The 20,484-nt window shown below is 39.1% G+C and overlaps 1 protein-coding gene across 1 annotated transcript; it reads left to right on the forward strand.

Moving 5' to 3' along the window:
- The first annotated feature begins 1,950 nt into the window (after window positions 1-1,950).
- cabp4 (calcium binding protein 4) lies at window positions 1,951-20,434 on the forward strand. Its single transcript, XM_054603765.1, has 8 exons — window positions 1,951-2,006; window positions 2,925-3,057; window positions 10,564-10,594; window positions 10,949-11,092; window positions 15,760-15,869; window positions 17,527-17,674; window positions 19,818-19,883; window positions 20,371-20,434. The coding sequence occupies exons 1-7, from the start codon at window positions 1,951-1,953 to the stop codon at window positions 19,844-19,846; spliced, it is 651 nt and encodes a 216-aa protein (XP_054459740.1). The 3' UTR covers window positions 19,847-19,883; window positions 20,371-20,434.
- The last annotated feature ends 50 nt before the right edge of the window (window positions 20,435-20,484 follow it).

Here is a 20,484-nt window from a genome sequence, read left to right on the forward strand (position 1 = left end):
GGTCTTGTTTGTATGATACAAAGAATGTATTTTGGTGCCCTTCATTCTAGTGGCCCTTGTGAAATATATTTAGAATATCTATTGAGTGTTTAACCCCTAATGCTCCAGAAAGGACCATTCAACTGCTACAACAACATCGCAGCTCTTCAAGTGCAGCCCGCTCTCCATCATCAGTTGTGTTTGTTTTGGGGCCGTCCACCTGGCCCTCCATTTCATTACTTCAATTAGCGTGATTAGGATCTAAAATTGCTTGTGTTGGCTCGGTGATTGACAGCAATTGGCCACTTAGGGAGGAGAGCAGCAGACACACAATGATGCTGCTCAATGGCTTGTGTAGGGAAATGTGTGTTTGTTTACCCTTATGGGAGTTGTGCTCACTGAAGATGAGAGAAATTCTTCAGGCAAACAATGTGAGACCATCGCTATAGAAAGTCCACATATCTCACTTTACCCACAAGCCCAATGTTAATGTCTGGGGAGTGGAAGAGATAGATATGTGTGTGTGTGTGTGTGTGTGTGTGTGTGTGTGTGTGTGTGTGTGTGTGTGTGTGTGTGTGTGTGTGTGTGTGTGTGTGTGTGTGTGTGTGTGTACACTAACAAACCATATGAACTTAATGCAAAGCTGAATTTATCAACTGCTGCATGCATATTTATAGGAATAAACCTTTGCTATACTTTGAATATAAAGTACATAGTACATTAAATACTATAAATACTCTCGCTTTTCAAAGAAGTCCACCACTGTAATAATGTGAATCATGTGCTCTAAGCGTGTTGCAATCAGCAAGTATCACATGCTCCATGATTGCGTGAAAGCGTTACAGACAGGCAATCACTACTCAGTCATGGCACATTTTGTTCGACCCAGTGGGAGTTGAGAAAGCGGCCCGTTTTTGCGAATTAAACAGTCAGGCGTAATTTAGAGGACTGGCTGGTCCTCGTGTCTCTTCTCATTATGGCCCCTCGTGGTCTTCAAGGCGCCAAGTAGCGACCGCGGGAGCAGATCTTCGCTATACGTCTTGGCAGCATACGAGTGAGGCATTATGTTTATAGCACATCAGTGCCGAGTACAGTGCCGTTCATCAACAGGAGTTGATAGGCAGAACCGCAGAGGCCCATGACAGAACATTAATCTGCCTCTCAAACAGACACAGCCATAAAGCTCCCCTCCTCTTTCTCTGCAAGTCCTAAACATGTGGATGTCAGTCATTCCCTTTTCTTCATCTTCTTCTACGCTTCCCACCCACTCTTACTCTTTGTGTTTGGTTGTTACTTGAATTGCTTGGATGTGTGTCCTTATGTCCAAATTAATCTGTCTTTGAATTGGATTGGAGGGTTCCTCCCTCTCCAGCAAGATGAAGTAGTCATGGGTGCTGTTAAAATACAATGGCTGAAGCTGCTCTAATCAATCACTGTTCATATGAACAATGAATCAAATCACTCTGACTGTCCGAGTCTATCAATTTAAATGTTTTGGTTTGAAAGCCCACAAATTTAGTGTTATGGTTAATCAACCTTGTTTCCCACCACAGCAGGCAGCTGTTTTCCGGAGAAAAGCTTGGATAAAGTCAATGTACACTATCTGCCCAGCATTAAATGGCAGATAAAACTTGCTCGTGAACACAGGGGATGACTTAGCAAATCAAATAGCCAGATATTTATCTATAGAAGTTGGTATCAAGCAAAATATAGCTAAGGACACTGGATTTAAATCCATCAGATTGACAAACAAAACTACAAATGAATGTTAATGATGTTGTCTGATAGATGTGTAAATAGGAAATTATTTGCCAACACATGTTCTACTGTCCAAAATGTCTAAAGCATTGCATTAATAACCTCATAAAGTTGGTAAAGATCAATGGTCTATTTAAAAAAAAAAAAATGCATAGCCTTGTCTTATCTTTTCCCACACACTAACATCCCTTTCCTCATCTTTTTCCATCCAGGATGTCTGTGCACAGTGCAAGAGGAGGACCAGAAAGCAGATCATTCTCTGCTGCCAGGTCAGTGAGATCTAACTAAAAGTGGTGTAGGAAATGAATAGGCAATGAATGCATTTATATAGTCAAATTAACAATCTCATTAAAATGGTGAGGCTGTGAGCTTTAAACATTCCAGTCAAAATCCTAATTTGGGACTCTAACATAAACAAGAGACCTATCCCTACATTTTTTATCATACCATAACGATGAAATAGAGATTGTCTAGCCTGCTTTAGAAATATATATATAATTTTTTTTACACAGTTTTTTGATAACACAGTCGGTGAACAACTGTCCCGTATTGCTACAGCAGTCTGAATCCATCTCGATTCCCTCAATATCAGGGTCCATCCATAATACAAGCCACAGAGTTCATTGTTGATTTTTATTGTAGGTTATGATAAATCTTTCATTCACATTAATTACGAGACGTTTAGTGCACTTTGAATTGATTAAGGCTTCTTTCTCCCCTAGCATTGCTCCACGAGGGGGGAAGGGTGCAGCCGCTGGCAGATCGGCCGCCTCTGGGAAATTTAAACACAAGGCTCTTCAGCTCAGCCTCTCCAAGAAATTCTGGTTATTATCATTCTCTGTTTCTAATCAACATTGATTAGCACAAGGAAAGGGGGTTGTGTAGATTTGTGCACCCAATTAGTGTCGATTGGTACGTCAGCTGCAAAAAAGCCTTCAGAATTTGAAAAGTCCTCAAAAGAACTCTTCCTACCTTTTTTAGTGACTGACGTAACTGCTAATGTCAGGTGATTGGACTGCTGATGCTTTTCAATCACTTTGCTCAAGCTTTCAAGGGAGGCTATAAGCCATAGATCACTGAAAAGGCACTTAAGTGTGTTTGTTAAAGTAAATTAGGAGGGGAAATTATAGGCCTGTCTTTGATGATGACAAATCTCAACACTTGGCACGCAAATGCACACTACACAGCTCAAAGTCAGCGTCGGCCAAGGGGAAGGGCTCCGAGGAGGAGGAGGGCCGTCGGCACAGTAAAAGGAGCCTCAGCAACAGCTCAGTGGTGGCCGCTGCCTACATTTCCTACCTCAACAAACTCTTTGGACAGGTCAGTTCAACATTATCACTCATACTTAAATGGCTGTGGTCATAGTCTTGACACACTTCTTGGTCCTGGGTTACTCGAAAAAAGGACATAGTTGCAGTTTCAAGCTTCTGGTTTTACATAAAACAACAATAGGATCAGATAGATGTGTCAGGAATAAGCATATAGTGTGCCAGCTGATCACGCAGTTACATCAATTAAGCTAATGATGTCACAGGCCTTAACTGCTTGTGGGATCAATACATGTCAACATCATGTAAATAGATTTCTGACACATCTAAATGTTCCTGAGAGACTTTTTACATTTAGTTCCAACACTTTTTCACAATGCCAATTTCACCAATTAGCCTTAACTATACTATTTCATAATGCCACTTTCCACAGCATCTCTCTCTGTCAAAAAGACAAACAAGGGAAGAGCCAGTCATGAGATTGGCTGTCTATTCATACAGACCAAACCAACAGCAGATAATAGAAACTGCCAAAGCTAGTATTAAATTAAAATAACCTACAATAAACTACCAAGTTATTATTAAAGGAACATTTGTACATTTGGGTCTCCTTCCTCCATGAAAATGTTAGATTGTTGGAAAAGACCAGGGAAGAAAGGAGGTTTATAGACTGTGCCACAGCTGAGAGAAATAACACATTGAATGTTAAAGTTACACAGAAAAGTGTTGGCAAACGGATCCATTTGTTCAGCTGATTCTAAGTGGTAACTATCGATTCAAAATATAAACACTGGTTGCAGCTGTTTGCAGTGTGAACTACACAAAAATGAATGTCCCTGTTAACAAACCAGCAATTGCTAATATATAGAATCAGTCAGACGTTTATAGAAAGACAAAATCAGTACCCACCTCGATTCAATCAAACGTCAAACCATCTGATCAGGACTGAAGGGTGTTACCTCATGCTGTAAAAAGAAAATACAACATCCTTTCCAAGAAGTCACTCTAGTAATTTCACTTCAAGGATGATTTACTGCCTGGACACTGGGCTGGCTTCCATTAATGCCCTGGTTGTTTCAAGTGAAGTCTTGGCTCTGTGCAGGCCTGATACACTGATCCCAGATTACTGCAGGGCATCACTGAATGTTTGGGAAAATTACAACTGGAAATGAGCCAATGAAATGATCCAGCTCAATGGCACCATTCCCATTTCAGTTAAAAACATTAGTTGATTAATAGAGAACACCAGTTATATATATATCTTTAAAATGTTCTAAATTTGACATTCAGAGCTTTCATATAGCAGCAAGCAACTTTTTGCTACGTATAATGTACCTGAGCAGAGCATCAAGGGGATCATTGTAGGCCAGGAAGACTATGGCTGCATGTGTGTCTTTGTAAGGAGAAAGTGGACATGGATCAGATCCGGGATTTTAACAAGACTTAAAAAAATTATTGTTAGGAAATGAATTACAAAGTCTTTCTTCATGTTCTGCTTTCCTTTCCAAGCGAGTTGAAGACATACGGTGGTCTACAGGTAGTTCAATACTTTGCTTTTCTACATGACTAAATAATTGCTTTTAAAAACATTTATAGAATGAAAACAATCATAACAGGATTAAAATTTATATTCAAAATATATCAAAATATTGTTTATAGAGCAGCAACAGTTACCATATAAACTAATTCATATCTCACTGGAAATAAATGTTAATAAAATAAATAACATTTATGAGTGAAGTTTATAAAAAATGAAGACCACAGACATCGTCAGTATCAGTCATTCCTCATGTCCTCTGCCCTTCTGTCTACTGTCCTCCTGGCTGCTTTGTCTCGACTTTAGTAAACATAGCGGTGGTGTGCAGAGCCGACTGAATTAGGTTTCACTTTTGTTTACATGTCCGTTCTTGTTGCACAGGTGTATTGATAAAGTATTGGCTTTTAACTCGCAAATATTTTATTACGTGTATGGTAACAGGTGTAGTTGCCATCCAATTGTGTATCCTTCACTTCACCTGTTCCACTTCACCACAGCAGCTCGCACTTTGTGTCTGTGCAGTTGGAGGAGCTCAGCCCGACAGAGAGAGCAGAGCAGATGCGCGCTGCAGCGTGACATAAATTACATAAAACATTTTTAAATGTACCAATAAAAATACCAATTGTGTCAGGGCTTATATATACTCTGATAATTTAGCACTGGGGCCCGTTTAATACCGGGTTACCGAACGTTTCGCTACCTTCAGATAACTTAATCGCATATGGGTCTTGCCAGAGCCAGTGACTGTTCTGGGCCGCTGTAGAAACATGGCGGTGCAAGATGGCGGACTCCGCTGAAGACGACCCGCTCCCTATGTAGATATAAATGGCTTTTTCTAAACTAACAAAAACACTACAATTCTTAGTTTCAGGAGATTATACACTCAGTAAAATATAGTTATGAATATTATATACCACTGCTGCCAAATAATCCCCGTTACACAAGGCTTCTTTAAATAAACAACACTTAAAATATAAGGAGAAGGTTTTGGAGGTGGAGGGAGTCTCAAGAGCAAACAACATTGAGCAACACAGTGAGTCATGCCAGGTTATAATTAACATGCTGTATCACTGCATAATTATGATTGTTACTCATCAGAAAGGGATTGGGATGTATGAGCGATATGCCTGATCTAACGCTATGCTCCATTGCAACCCTGTATCCTAGAAATTTGATTTATATAGAACTTAATTGATTCCCCAATTACGTTGTGGGAGCAAAACATAATTGCGTGCATTAATCAGGCCAGCAACACTTTTCCTTCTAAATATATTTGCTGCTGCAAATTAATTGTGTATATAAATGTAATTTCAAAGACACGGGTTCAGCTGAGGAAAATAAATGACGCAAAGTAAATGTTCCCTTGGCAACAATAAAGACGCGTCGTGTAGTTAGCAGACTTGGAAGGGACTCTTAGTATAGTATAAAACACTGTGTGTTAATACATTTATATAGCCGCTAATCATTCCACCTTTTTTATCAAACATAATGTGTGTGAATCTGTCGGGAGAAGGAATAAGTTGCTGTCATACATGTTTAAGGTACTTATACAATAAAAAATAAATAAATAGGGATATTACTATTATTATCATCATTTTTATTATTATTATATAGGATGATATTCAGATCCTTTTAATCGTTGAACCGTATTGGACGCTAGAGAGACTGTATAACAAAGGAGAGCCAAAGGCTTCTCCATGAATGCCTTCATCATAGGAAAGGGATTTACTCCAAAAGATAACATGACAAGATAAAATAAATCTATGCCAAAGGGAGTTATATGCTGATTAATGTTTTAATTATGTTTTAGAACTAGATTTCCTAATGACAAATGGGACTGTTTCATTGTTTTAGAGCAATTTATGGGTAATGGAAACCGTTTCACAGTGACCTTGAGCTACTGTGGACTCGATTTCCACATCCTTCCCTGAGTTACTGCCTGACCTGCTACAACTGATATGCCTTGTTTTACTGTGACATTCTCTGGTTTGAATTTAGTAGTAGCCAGGTAGAGAGGTTTGCATCGTACCCACAAGACACAAAATGTGGCTGCTACCCTGACAGGGAGGCAGGGTGACCGTCCATCCCTCAGCAGTCCTAAACCCCTGCCTCAACACCAGTATTAATAACCCCCACAGCAAGGTTCACTGTCAGCCCTCATTAGAACCAGATGAAGAGGGGGCCTGGAGAAACAAATTGCTAAAGAAAGACAAATCGCTTCATTTACAGGTCGGAGCCACGGCAGAGATGGATGTGAAGCAAAATAAGGCGTGCCCATCAAAGAGTATAATACGTATGCATTGTAACTGTATTATTAAGTGTGGTGACCATGTGTTTGTCACATACCACTTATACGTGTTCATGCGTCATGCTTGCAAAGCAGCAGGCTGCTCGATGGACCATGTGAAGGCAGACAGAATGAAATTAACTGTTAATGGGCTCGTTCTGATGGATGAATGAAGGTCTGCATTGCATGCTGTCTAATCCTTTCCGGATGAAAAAAATCTAATTAATGTGTTGACCTTGGTATCTTAATATGCCCTTGAAGGCTAAAGGGTCCTGTGAAGGGTAAACAGCACTTTTGGATTCTGGGCAATGTGTTGTTTTTTTTATGCTGCATGGTTTATAAAGAATGGTTTATTTCTAGAATTTGAGGCAGAGTACATCTGTAGCGAGTTAACTCTGAAGCAACTGCATCTTGGCATCGCATTTGTGTTTCAACTTTGTTGGCAATATTATACAGTGAATAATCATTTGAACGTCTGCCATGCAGAGCAGCTTCCAAATAAACTATGGGGGCCTCTCCTTTTCCTCAAGCCATTGTGCACTTGAGAAGGATGACCTTGTATGATTTATGTATTAGCCACCCGGAGTGCCAGCATGTATTAGGAGGAAAATATTGAACTTTTCTTTGCATTTAACTTCCACTGCTGCTCCAATTTGCCTTTTTTATCACTCACTTTTTCAGCAGAAAAGTCCCTTTCTTTAATAAAAATTGCTTACAGTAATAGAAATAGACAGTAGAATAAAAGCAAAGATCCCGATACAACCTCTCCTCATTGGCAGTGGCCCGGAGTCGATTAAGATCCTTTGTTGTGCGTCATCCCCTCTCTCCCCTCACTCACCAGCTGCTCTAATAAAATGCAATAAAAGCCCTAAAAAAATATCACAAATTAAGCTAAAGTCGTCCTGGAAGATGTAAAAGCTTTAAAGTACAGTGAGCATTAGAATAGACTGTGATCAAAGGCTAAACACTTGAAGCTGATGCATTCAAACTATTTTAACCCTCAAAGCTGTCAATCTCCTCCATATGATATTTTAACAATGCAAACGTATTTGTCAAGTTTTTCATGCAAAACCTTTAATCTAGTTGGCTGCTATGGAATTCAGATAAATGTAATGACGTAAAGGGACATTTTTCCTCTAAAATACAGTGTAATAAAAGTATCTTACATGAATATGGATGATACAATCTAGTAGTGTGTCTTTTTCTCAGTTCTATGCAGTCTCAATATTTTTCCTCACTGAATGAAAAAGAGGAAAAACAAGCCCACAGCAAATTCGTGCTCGCAGTAATCAGAGCTTTCATAAGCTTCTGTGTCAGTCTTGTTTCTTTGAACTTATAGATATCCTCAGGCTCCTGCTGGCTTTGTGCTAATATATATATATATATATATATATATATATATATATATATATATATATATATATATATATATGTCAAGCTTGATTGTTCTATAGGAGGATGACTGAGTTTGCATGTTTCTTTTTTTCTGCTTTCACTGTGAATGTGATGATGCTTCAGTTGAAGAGATGCAGATTAATAGCAGGCTCTATAATCAAGATGCTGTTGGCACAAGCATTTTTAATACATGATTAGATGATGAATTCAATTTCAATAGCTTTCATTATCGAAGCTTCACATATGTAAATTTAGTTCTGAACATGTTTACGAATGTGCTAATTAGAACATTGTTTCAAGGAATGATGAGTGGATATATTATTGATAAAATCAGAATCAGGTTTATTGCCAAGTAAGTTTTTACATAATTTGCTATGGTGTTTTGGTGCGTAACATAAATTAAAAATATATAAAAACTAATTTCAAATATAAGACGAATATGAAAATATAAAAAAAATATAAAAAAAATATGTACAATGTATCTTAATTAAAATCCAGGAGCCGTGCAGTTTTTACAAGTAATAATTTTGTGAAGAAATGTGCAATATTGTCTAAAGAATGTGCAAAGGTTCACAGAACAAAGTATATAATATGCAATGTACAGAGATAAAGTTACAAATACGGCTGTACCGTCTACCATCTGTCGTCCTATTTTGTAAATTCATAACCATTATAAAAAATAAATCCATGAACAAAATCAAATTGTAAATAGTTATTTATCAGATTAAGTGAGTTAAGTCTTTTTTAATTAAATCAACACTGTGAATAAAACTCACAAGCGCAAACAGTGTTTGACCGCAGTGAATACGTTGTTTCTCTCGGGCTACATGCCAACAAATATGAACCGAAGTATAATATTTCGTTAAACAAAATTATGTTGCGAGTTATATATAAAAAAAATATTTTTTTACTTTTGGATTTTACAATGCTATGGAGTTAATGAACATGTTTAGATCTTACAAGTCTGAATAAATCCTTCGCAACCACTACTGGAATCTAATTCTACAAATGATAAAAAATGTCACTAAAGAGCCTGTTTGTAACTTTGTGCTGACGTTATCTTTACTTCAACTGTCTCTCCTCTGCTCCACTCTGTTTAATGGAGAGGCTAAAGCCTGATTTATAGTTTCCACGAACATTAAGTAAATTTCGCAATCAGAAGGCGTACACAGGCTCTGTGCAGACGTGCACAATTTGTTGTTTCACAGACAAGTTTGTGTTGCTACAAGGTTACAAATGGTAGCGTAGCGATCTACTGCGCACGTGTGGAATGCGTCCTCCAAGCGGACAGTACAAACAGATCTACTACTACTACTCAGTGGTGTCCGCAGCTGTCCATGTGTCTGTGTGGGAGTAGAACCGAGACTTTAAACTTGAAGTTGTTGTTCTGTCTGAAAGGGCCTCAGACAGAAGTAGACTCATTAGCTGTGAACTGTTTCTAGAGTTTCTCAGAGTGCTGTCACTTAGCATTTCTCACCGCCTTGCTAAACCTGTACTTTCCTGTCCTCACTTCCAAACACCTCCTTTTCTAACCTTAGCTGCATGAGTTTAACTTTGAACCAGAGTTTGTCCCTGTTAAAGTTCACCCTGCTACGTGATGCTATGTCTTCACAAAAACTAATGTAACAGCACATTTGTGGCTATGGATATGCATTTGAATAGTATTGCAACTTATCAAATTCTAAAGTGTATTTATGAATTGTCTGTCTACAACCACTGGAATATATTGCTATTTAACTATCTATGTGGAGATTTTGCTCCTAGCTTTGCCTCACCTTCCCTGAAAACACATAAAAAAAGGGGAGAAAGAGAAGGAGAGCTCACCCTCAGCAAATGTCAAAACAAGGCAGAGAATACTCAATGATTCACACACACACACACACACACACACAAGGCTTGATGCAAATGATATGTCTTCTGTCTGTGTAGGCAAGTGTTTGTGTGTGTGTTTTTGTGTCATAGTTTACATGTATCCATTGCTTTGCGACAGTGAGAGGTTTGTGCAACTCATACTTGGTTGTGCGTGGGTGTGTATTTGTATGCACACAGACATAAGCTTATGCTGCATGTCCCTGGGGATGCTGCAGATGTAGCGGGTGTGTGTGCATGCACGTAGGAGTGTGTGGTGGTATTGTGTCATTTTGCAAATTAGAAAAGACATGTCGCAGGGTGAAATCCCATTAGAGTTTACTGTCAGCATGCGGCAGTGTTGACATGATATGCATGTTATTCTAATTTGGTAGTCAAAAACAGATTATCACTGGGATATTTCTCAGGAGAATTTGCTGTTTTACATCCCGCCCTCTGATGCTGTCCTTATTTTCTTATCTGCCCCACAGGAGAGAGAGCTGATGCCAGAGGAGTTAGATGGTAAGATGTTGTTATGATGCAAACACATGATAAATTAATATTCAATGCACAGCTTTATCAATCCCATCGATTTTTTTGCCACTCTTCGTGAGTCACGAAATTGATTGAAGGTTTCTCAGACTGAAATTTTCGGCCATGACTCTGAGCTACAAAATCAATTAAAACAACATAACTTGCTCTTCTTGAGAGCTGGCTGTAGTTGTATCTGCTGCTGGAGTCAACAACTTACAAATAAGTCAAAACTTGCATACAAAGTGTAACTATCTGTCTGTTTGACTCTGGGGAGAAATAACTTTTACCCTACTTTACAGCTTCATGCGATTGCTGTAATCTGTCTATCTGTCTGTCTGTCAGAGCTCCAGGAGGCCTTTAAGGAATTTGACTACGATGCGGATGGCTTCATCCATTACAAAGACATCGCAGAATGCATGAGGACCATGGGCTACATGCCTACAGAGATGGAGATCATAGAGATCATCCAGCAAATCAAGATGAAATGTGTGTACATACCATGTGGTTGTGTCCGTGTGTGTTTGGTTTTCATTTCCTCCTGATTGTTTGAAGCATGTGTGCGTGACTGATGGGCCTCTCTGAAGTGAGTAGGTGTGAACTCCTGAGTAATGGTTCTGTTGCACAGACGCGTGTGCTTGTTTACGTGCACATTATTTTCTGTGAGGAGTCTGTGAGGAACTGACGTTTGGCTCTGAAGTTGGGGACATTCGAGACATTTTAGCAGACTGATTAATGGCCCCCACAGTGCAGGTGCAGGGGTGTACGAGTGTGAGTCTGCATGGAGAAGAGTGCATTTAGTCGAGATCTAACTTCCCTCTCTCTGCTCTTAATGAGGGTGCGTTAGTCTTTGCTTCTTTACTGAATGATCAAGTATAGATTTGTGTGTGTGGTGTGTGTTTAAAGTTTAAGGTGAATCATCACTGCATTGATTTTTGCCATAAGCCTGGAGAACAGGCTTCTGTAACACCTACATAGAGTCAGGGCCGAGGAGCATCTGCCAAGAGACTTTACATAAAGCTTCAATGGACACACAGGATTTAGACACGGAGCACACTTTAGGTGGGATGTTTTGTAATATCCTTACTTAAAATCATGTTTGCATAAAATTCAGCTGCATTTATGTAAACACAAATATGCAAGTGGAAAAACCTAAACTGCATCAGAACAATTTTTTAATTTGATATGAAATCCCACTCTGATTTTCTTACACAATATAAGTTGGATTCAGATAGAATATTTCACCCTTGCCTTACCTGCCCTGGAAGGCCTAGACAATAGACTGTATGTAAGAAGAGGACGTCCTCACCGTGACGTCCCCCATTGGTTTGTGGACTACGGTCTGGAATTCGAATTTTCTGCCGTCGCCATCTTGTTTTCTGCAACCAAAGGTGACACGAGAGGGTGGAGCTTAGTACAACCAAAGGCTGAATAAGGCATTTTTAGGCGACTAAAAGTTCTACAATTAACTTCCATGAACTGAAAACACACTGTTAAAGATTTAAAGTTCTAAGTGCACAGGACAACGGCGTCATAATGACCTGTCAATCACGTTGTAGCCACGCCCTTAAGCTAACCCTGCTTTATTTTCAATTTACTCTAAATGAGACCACAATATAATGAATGGACATCATGCTGAATGGAAGAAGACTTGGAAATAATAATTGAAACGATAAACTCATGTTTACCTTATTAATAAATCAAGTGAGAAGTACAATATTTTTTCTCATAAACGCATATACAATTAGACAGAGCAGAGTTTGCTGCGATAAAATCAGACTTTTTTTCTAAAGAGACACTGATGCTCCGAAAAACTACCACTTTCGTCCACAGGGACGCAAAATTAAAGTTCCTTGTAGTAACTTTAAGTGGCTGATGTTAATCTTAGTTTGCAAGCTTTACAGATATATATTGTTGTATAACAGATAACTAAGGACTGTTGTCCATTTCTGCTTCTGTGACACCATGTTTTAGCATTTACAGGCATCCTGTACCTGTCAGTGCACCTTGACATTATTACTTATTTTGTTACAGGTGACAGAGAGCACAGCTATAAATAAACCCAACTGCACATCATTGACTGTGTGTGATCAGAGGTGAAAACAGAACACCGTTTAACAGCCTGCTATAAAAGTTCAACTGATATTAACTTTCAATTACATTTATCAGCCTGCTACTGTGTACATATCTGCTCTGAAAGCAAAACTTACAACCAGACAGCAGCCAGCTACACAACACAAGAGCCACATAAGGGTTCCTGCAGAGGTCTCCTTCATATCAAACAGGCCTCCTGGTCTGAACAACAGCTTGTTGAACTAGTGACCAGACAGAGTGCACAGTGCATGCTCTGTTTCTAATGAGCTGATGAGCTGCAGCACATTGAACATCATGTAATCCTACCTGTAAATATCATGCCGGTCCTTTTACATGCTGCTGTGGTTCCGACTATTGAATGCCACTGTTTATCGATCACTCTCTGCCCATGAGGTTTAGTCTGCAGCTTTGTTTAGTTTGTCTCTCGTCGCCCTGCTGGGGAGCTCAGCTTGCCCGCTGATGTCAATCAAACACAGGCAGACTGGGACACACGCGCAACCTCCATGCGCGGAGAAGACAACAGAAGCATTTCTAAAACCTTTTTTCTTCTTTTTGATGGAAAAAAAACAAACTATTAATGCAACATAATCCAGTCATATTTTTTTACTTCTGGCTTAATGTGATTTCAGTTGTACTTCATTTTTTAAAAATCATTTTACCACAGTGGTCTACAATATGTTCTATCTCTAATGATTATTAGCTAAATAGTCCTTATATTAACTGTTGAAACGATGACCTGTGGATAATTCAGAGTAATGGGGACATGGTTTCGGAAAGAGATGTTGCTGTTGATGTCTTGGTCTTTCTAATGCTATAAACATAACATCATAAATGTAGGCAAATCTAACTAAACAAGTAATAAGTCATTTATTTTGGTTATTTATAATTTTTTGTAAATGGCTGAACCAAACTTTTAATCAGGTGTGTGTTATTAATAATAGACATTTTGATATTTATTGTCTGTGAGACTTCTATGTGTGCCTGCTTTGAAAAATAGCCTTAACTCTGGATCAATTTACATAAAAAAAAAAGTAATGTTACATTGAGCTCCAAGGACAATAACACCATTTGAATGGAAAAGTACACCAGTGTTTCTCAGCTGTGATCCTCAGTGTCCAGAGTGCAGCTGGCTTTTGTCCTACCAGCTCGTTAATTGGCTTCACCTGGTGTCCCAGGTGTAAATGATTTCCTGATCAGATGGTTAGAATAACAACAGCAAGGACATTTAAAATTGAGAGAGCCAACGCTGCATTCTGTGGTGCACAACTGCAGAAAGGTTAAGCTACACAGTCGTGATTAAATTACAGTCAAGATTTTAAAAAATACAAAAATCAACATGCTCAATAACAGTGAAATGATAGTATAAAATGATCTTTCTTTGCCACTTTACTACTTGATGTAGTGACATATGTGATGTTTCAAACCGTTTAGAAAAGCATCTTATAGCTCCACCTAAAAGGGACACTAAGAGAAATGTTCATAATATCTCAAATGTAGTCTGGTGGAGACTACATTTGATATTTTCTGCTATGTTGCATTCTGTGTAACATGAATTATTCATCTGTTCATTGATGCCTTAATTTGACCCATGAGGTAGAATGAGCTTCAGACCATCCCTAGCTTAATCTCTGAAGCGTAATCCCTACAGAGCCATTAATACCATGAAATTCAGTCTTTCTTATATAACTAGTGTTGCACTATCAATTAAAAATTAATAATAATCTCCTACGACTTTTGGGAGAATTTTTCCACTCTATGATTATAAACCGACCCAATTAAGGCACAATTCTTCCAGGAGGTGTCATGAAATCCCCCAAAGTCTGCTGCACCACAAGGGTAAAGCCAGTCAGCCAGAAAAATGTACCTTACCTTGAGGCAAGTATGAAAATCCTTTGCTAGCTTAAAAACCACAGAATGATCAAAGATCATTATGAAGGGTCTTTTATTTTAGGATCCTTCTGCAAGCACAGTTTGGCTTACTAAGATTTTCATTCTCAACAATCCTGACACTCTGATCACTGATTAAATATTTTAACCACAAAATGACCGCATGGCTTTATTGAAGTTGTCTTTCACATCCAGCAAAGGCCCCGACAATGAAAACAGACCGATTCTATTGGTCAACACTATCAAATAAGCCTGTCTTTTGTCAAACTAATAACATGAGTCTTCCCATTGTATCCGCCTGTGTTGATAATTATCATGGGGATCAAACAAAACAAAACTCTTTCTAACTGGGTTGAAGGAAACATAATGAGCAGAATGAGAGAATGTATTGTCATCGCCTCCATGCACTGAGGACATTTAAAAACTTTTCACACAGAAGTGTGGTATTTAGTCAACAAAATGGCCAAATGCATTTGTACTACCTTTACTTAATTACTGCATTTAAGTACAATATTGAGGTACAGTACTTGGTGTTTGTAATTATAATATTTCAATTCAGTATATTTGAGAGGGAGATATCATACTTAAAAAAAACATTTATTACATAACATTTATTATTAAAGTGGTCTTGGCAGCAAAACTTGCATGTATAACACACATTCAACATATGTGATACTTTAGTTCATTTTGCACCAAATACTTTCATACTTTTTCTGAACTGAGCCGCTGAATTGTGTTTACTTAATTGTTCAAACTTTTACATGTAGCTTATTTAAGTTAAAAGGGGGTCCTCAGTGATCAACCTAAAGAGAGCTATCGACAACACTGCAGCCCCCCCCCCAACCATATTGGTTGCCAGAAATGAGACTAAAAATGCTGCCATGCGTCTACTTCATGTGTAAATGAGCAATTTGCAAGGCGATGAATTGCGTCAATGTCGGCCTAATAAATGAATGCAGTTCTAAGTATAGTATTTGAACACTTCTTCCACCACTGTTACTAGGCAGATAATTGGACTTAATGCTACGTCAATGTCTACTGACACTTTAATGCTTAATACATAGATCCATATGTCTGACAGAGACACTCCAGAGAGGCATAGAAGTTATTGCTTGGTAGTCGACCTGTGCATGTGTGTCAACATCTATGTTTGTGTGTCCTCTGTCATTCTGCAGGGGGCGGTCACGTAGACTTTGAGGATTTCTGCCAGTTAATGGGGCCGAGGATGCTGGCTGAGACGGCTCACATGGTCGGGCTGAAGGAGCTCCGCTGTGCCTTCAAACAGGTGAGAGGTCTCCTGCTAGGAAATCAAAAGACTTTTGACTTCAAGCAAGCGCAAATGGCCTAGTGTTGTGACAGTACTTAGAAGTTTGCAACAGGACCTTTTTTTTGGAGTGTGTAAGGCTCTTAGTTAGTGAGGGCTAGCTGGCTTTGAATGCAGAGGCAGGCTTAAGGGGAAAGGAAAATATTCTTATTCATGATGTTTTATATATGAAGGATAGTCCCTCCCATCAAAAGTGACCTCATATATAGTCTAAACTTCTCAAACTCACATGTTCGTTTGTGCTTCATTGGTCTGGAGGAAATATCAATTGAGTTGCTCTCTTTGACGTCAATACAGAGGCAGGCACACAAGTGTTACATTTATTGTCACCCGAAGGCAAGCCCTGGTGTGACGTAGTCCAAGCAACCAAGCAAACAAACGAGGCGGTCACGTTATTTATAAGCACAGTCTCTCACACCTGAGTTCCTCCACTGAACACATTACAGCATGATGGGTTTTTAATGGTTACAGCAAAACAGACAACACTGATAATGTGCTCTCTGTGATTAAAACTGAAAACAAATTAGAAAATACAATACGCTACAAGGATTCATTTATCTTTATTATGAATGTTGCCCCCAGGCATTTAGTTTGACTATTTCTGCTATTAAAAACAAGGGGAGAAATTGGACATCAGGTAAGACTCAGTGAAGTGATTATTGCCATTAAGTAAAACTGAAAAAATTGCTTTCTATATGAAAAAATAGAGAAACTCAGCATTGTACACCTCACATTGTAAAAACAGTTTGGGGCTCTAAAGCAAATTGTGTCAACCAAATAATCCACCCTTTACTGGTCACGAACAGTGAGCTTTGTAACAATATTTCTGTCTCAACCAAACTTTCTCTTCCTGAACCAGCGTGATCAAGCGTTTATCAAAGCCTGTATGATTAAGACACTAAGGCACAATTATTCCTCTGCATAAAAGGTTTTCAAAACGTGTCCTCTATTTCAGAGAATGCAAGGTGACATAGTCATCAACCATTGTATCTGGAGTTTCTTTATCACATGTGAGTCATCGTCAAGATCCTGACTAGAAATTCACATGTTCTGGCCTTTGAATCCATTAGTGTGGATGTTGAATTAGCTCTAAACCACTACTTCTGCAAAGACATTTCCATTACCTCAGAGTTTAGTTTGCTCTGTGACAAATGAGAATACATTTACACCTCATCCCATCTCAGCCCTCACATTCACTTAAAAAGTCTGTCTCACTTCGGCGCTAACGCTAACACTCGACTAACACCTCCTGAGTCAGCATTGCCCCATCTGCCACTCAAGCTGTTTTCAGACTTCCGCGAACTAAGTGCAGCCACGTGGTAACTATACACTGTCAATGTGAAACTCTTCTATTGCGTGACCTCATCTCTGAATCTCTTTGATGTGCATGTCTCTTGATAACTTTCCCTCCCTCTATTTACATCTTTATTTCTCCATCCCAATATTCATCACATCATACTGTAATGAAGCTCCACCCTCCACATTAGCAACAGAGTCATGTAATATCTGTTCATTCCTTCTGTATTTCTTGCGTCATCTCTAATCCTCTTCATCTGCGATCCGTTTGTCTCTCCTCACGCGCTACATGTCCACGTCCCAACCTCGGTGCTCTCTGCAGTTTGACTGTGATGGTGATGGAAAGATCACGCTTGATGAGCTGAAGGAGGGTATGAAGACCCTCCTGGGGGAGAAACTGAAGAAAGGCGAGCTGGAGGAGATCCTCAGCGACATTGACCTCAACAAAGACGGCAACATTGACTTTGATGGTGAGCGGTTGGGGATTTTGGGGGGGGGCAAGGTGTGAGAGGACATTAAAACAATGAATACAATACGATGATAAAACACTGACACAGTACAGTAGTGATCCCCAATTAAGGGTACTTGTACCCCAGGGGATACTTCTGCAATTGCCAGAGAGTGACAAACTAATTCCTAACTATATTCAACTAACATAACTAAATAAAAGGAAATCATGATTTGATATTTGTGTGAAGCAGGAAAATAAAAAAAACTAAATGGGATAACAAGTTGGTGTGATGCTGAGTAAATTTAAAGGCACAATGAGTAGGATTTTCCTCAAAAACATTGTATAGAATGATACCAAAATAACCCCTCTTAATCATCACTGATGACACACCACAAGTTTCTATATCTGCAGAGACTCGGCGCCCTGCTTGTAGTTTCTTAGTTTGCTGTGAGCTCTATATAAACCTAGCGACCAGGTGCCAGATCATAAGCAAGCAAGCGACCCATTCTGAGTCAGTTGAGTGTGCAAATAAGAAGCATGCAGATACATTATATAGTGAGGAAGGCTAATCAATAAATGGTTCAAAATGACTAATGACTTAAAAATGACTTATGTTAATTATAATGGATATATTATTTTAAAGTTATGGATAAGATGAAATATTTAGCTAGGAGTAATGAAAACAAACTGTTGAAACTGTTTGCTAAAAGTAATGGATTAATGCTTTTAACATCCAACTTTCTGCTAATAACAACTTTTGTTATATTAATAGCATACTTACATTACTGAAACACCCAATTTATCAGATGAAAAAGGTTGGTAACTGCTGGTCTGCAGGATCTGAAGGGCAAACTAAGGAGGACAAAGCAGAGGGGTCAATGAATCTCATTGGAATGGGCTGAGGATGAGATGAAGGGGACAGAAGGAGAAAATGTGTAAGAAATGAGAAGGGGAAAAGGTTGAGATGGGAAAGAAGGGTTGGTTAAGTCAAAGTGGGTTAGCTGGAATTGCCCATCCAATCTAATCAGGAGTGCATTAAGCCAATCAATACACACACCTGGACACCTGTCACATGTCACACCAAGAACACACACTTGGGCAGCTCAAGGTCTTTGCAGAAATGTCATTACCATATTTTACCTGGCAAGCAAATTAACAATACAATGGAATGCAATCACACACACATTAATACACACACTTATGCATATATGTGCACATGTGCGGACGCCATCAACCCCACACATGTGTGAGTGTGATTATAGCATGCAGCAAACAAAGGGCTTTGAGGTGTGATCCTGTTTGTCTTGTCTCAGCAATCCAATCAATTACAATTATCGGGAACATATGAATAGGTGTGTCGGTCCCAGAACGGATCAATAAGCAGGTGCTCCTCATTAGCCTCCAGGGCGGCGTGTTGAGTGCGTCTGTCCAGATCAGCCACATGTGCAGGAAACAAGCAGCCACAGCTGCAGAGAGAAGCTGGTTGTCAGCATACAGGGCGGCAGGTCAAACTCAGGTGTTAGGACGACCAGGAGCAGCTGTTCTGCTCGGTTTACTTCTTTTGAAATCAAATGTTTGGAGGAGTCTCTCACGAGATAATGTTAGTGGCTTAATCCGGGAATAAGCCTTACTACTCACACGATCAATAGATTTACACCTACAGTCAGATGCCTTTCGGGGCAAAGCTCTTCAGGAGGACAATGGGGAAGGGAAGACATGATTGACTGGATTGATTTAGTGAAACCTGCCTAAAGCGATCTGCAGTTAGGTTTCATTGACAGGGAGACATCACTAGCTGTCTTGATTGACAAGTGAATCTGCAATAATGGCCACAGTAAGCTGAATTAAGTGTTAATCAGACTGATTAACAACGTGCTCTTTCTTACTTCAACAACAGAAAAAAACTAAAACTGAAATTTCCAACTAAAATGCTCCTCTATGCTTTCTGCAATTTTTTTCTTTGACATATCACGCCGTCACTGCTTCGGCTTTTCATTAACTTGGCGATAATGGAAACATTTTGTCATTACATCACACCCTGAGCTGTGTTAGTTTCCAGTTCACGGTCTGAAAATGATGTGGCTGCATCCCATGCTGTCCCTTTATGATATGTCATTAGTTCTTATCGATGGATCTGCTGCTGTCTCTGTCTCCCTCTACAGAGTTTGTTATGATGCTTTCTGCACGCTGACGTCTGATAGAAGAAGTTGGAGCATACATCACAGGATGTAAGTACTTTCTTCTTCCTGCTGTTGTAATTCGGTTTTCTGTGACATTTTGAATTTGTAATGCCTAATTGTAAAAAGAAAAACAGCGCAATGGAGTCAAAGAGATGTGTTCATATTTTCATAATAAAAGTTGAGGCTGAGCAGTGCAGAGGGTAAAGGGTGAGTTATGAAACGCTTAAATGTATGTAACAATAATGCTGCATTATCGCCCCCTTGTGGTTAAAACCTTTACAGACTCCTCAGATTTCCAGAATGAAGCCAGATTAATATTCTTTACACACTGATTACATATTAACTTTAGGTTCATGGAGGTCTGTAATAGATATAAATTTATTTGCCCGTAAATGGGTTAAAACCTCATTTTTACTCTGTGTGATGGAGTCCTACATGAGCTCGGTATTCTCTGTCAAATATTGAACATCTTTGGTTATTTCACATTATCTGTTTGTGTTTTTTCTCTGCTCTATGTTCTTCTGACTGACGGAAGCGAGCTGGGCTCTGTTGGGAAAAGGTGATGTCACAAACTACAACGCACCAATCAGAATTAACAACGTTTTAATTAGAATCTGATATGTTTAGTTTGGTTACTGTAAATCAAATT

Source organism: Anoplopoma fimbria, chromosome 9, assembly GCF_027596085.1.
Source record: "Anoplopoma fimbria isolate UVic2021 breed Golden Eagle Sablefish chromosome 9, Afim_UVic_2022, whole genome shotgun sequence".
Taxonomy (NCBI): Eukaryota; Metazoa; Chordata; class Actinopteri; order Perciformes; family Anoplopomatidae; genus Anoplopoma; species Anoplopoma fimbria.

Bases quoted from the DNA above. Each gene is read 5' to 3' on its own strand.
- cabp4 (XM_054603765.1), top strand. From the start codon at position 1,951: ATGTCTGTGCACAGTGCAAGAGGAGGACCAGAAAGCAGATCATTCTCT. The intron at 2,007-2,924 runs GTCAGTGAGATC...CACACTACACAG, and splicing joins AGATCATTCTCTGCTGCCAG to CTCAAAGTCAGCGTCGGCCA. The intron at 11,093-15,759 runs GTGTGTACATAC...GTCATTCTGCAG, and splicing joins CCAGCAAATCAAGATGAAAT to GGGGCGGTCACGTAGACTTT.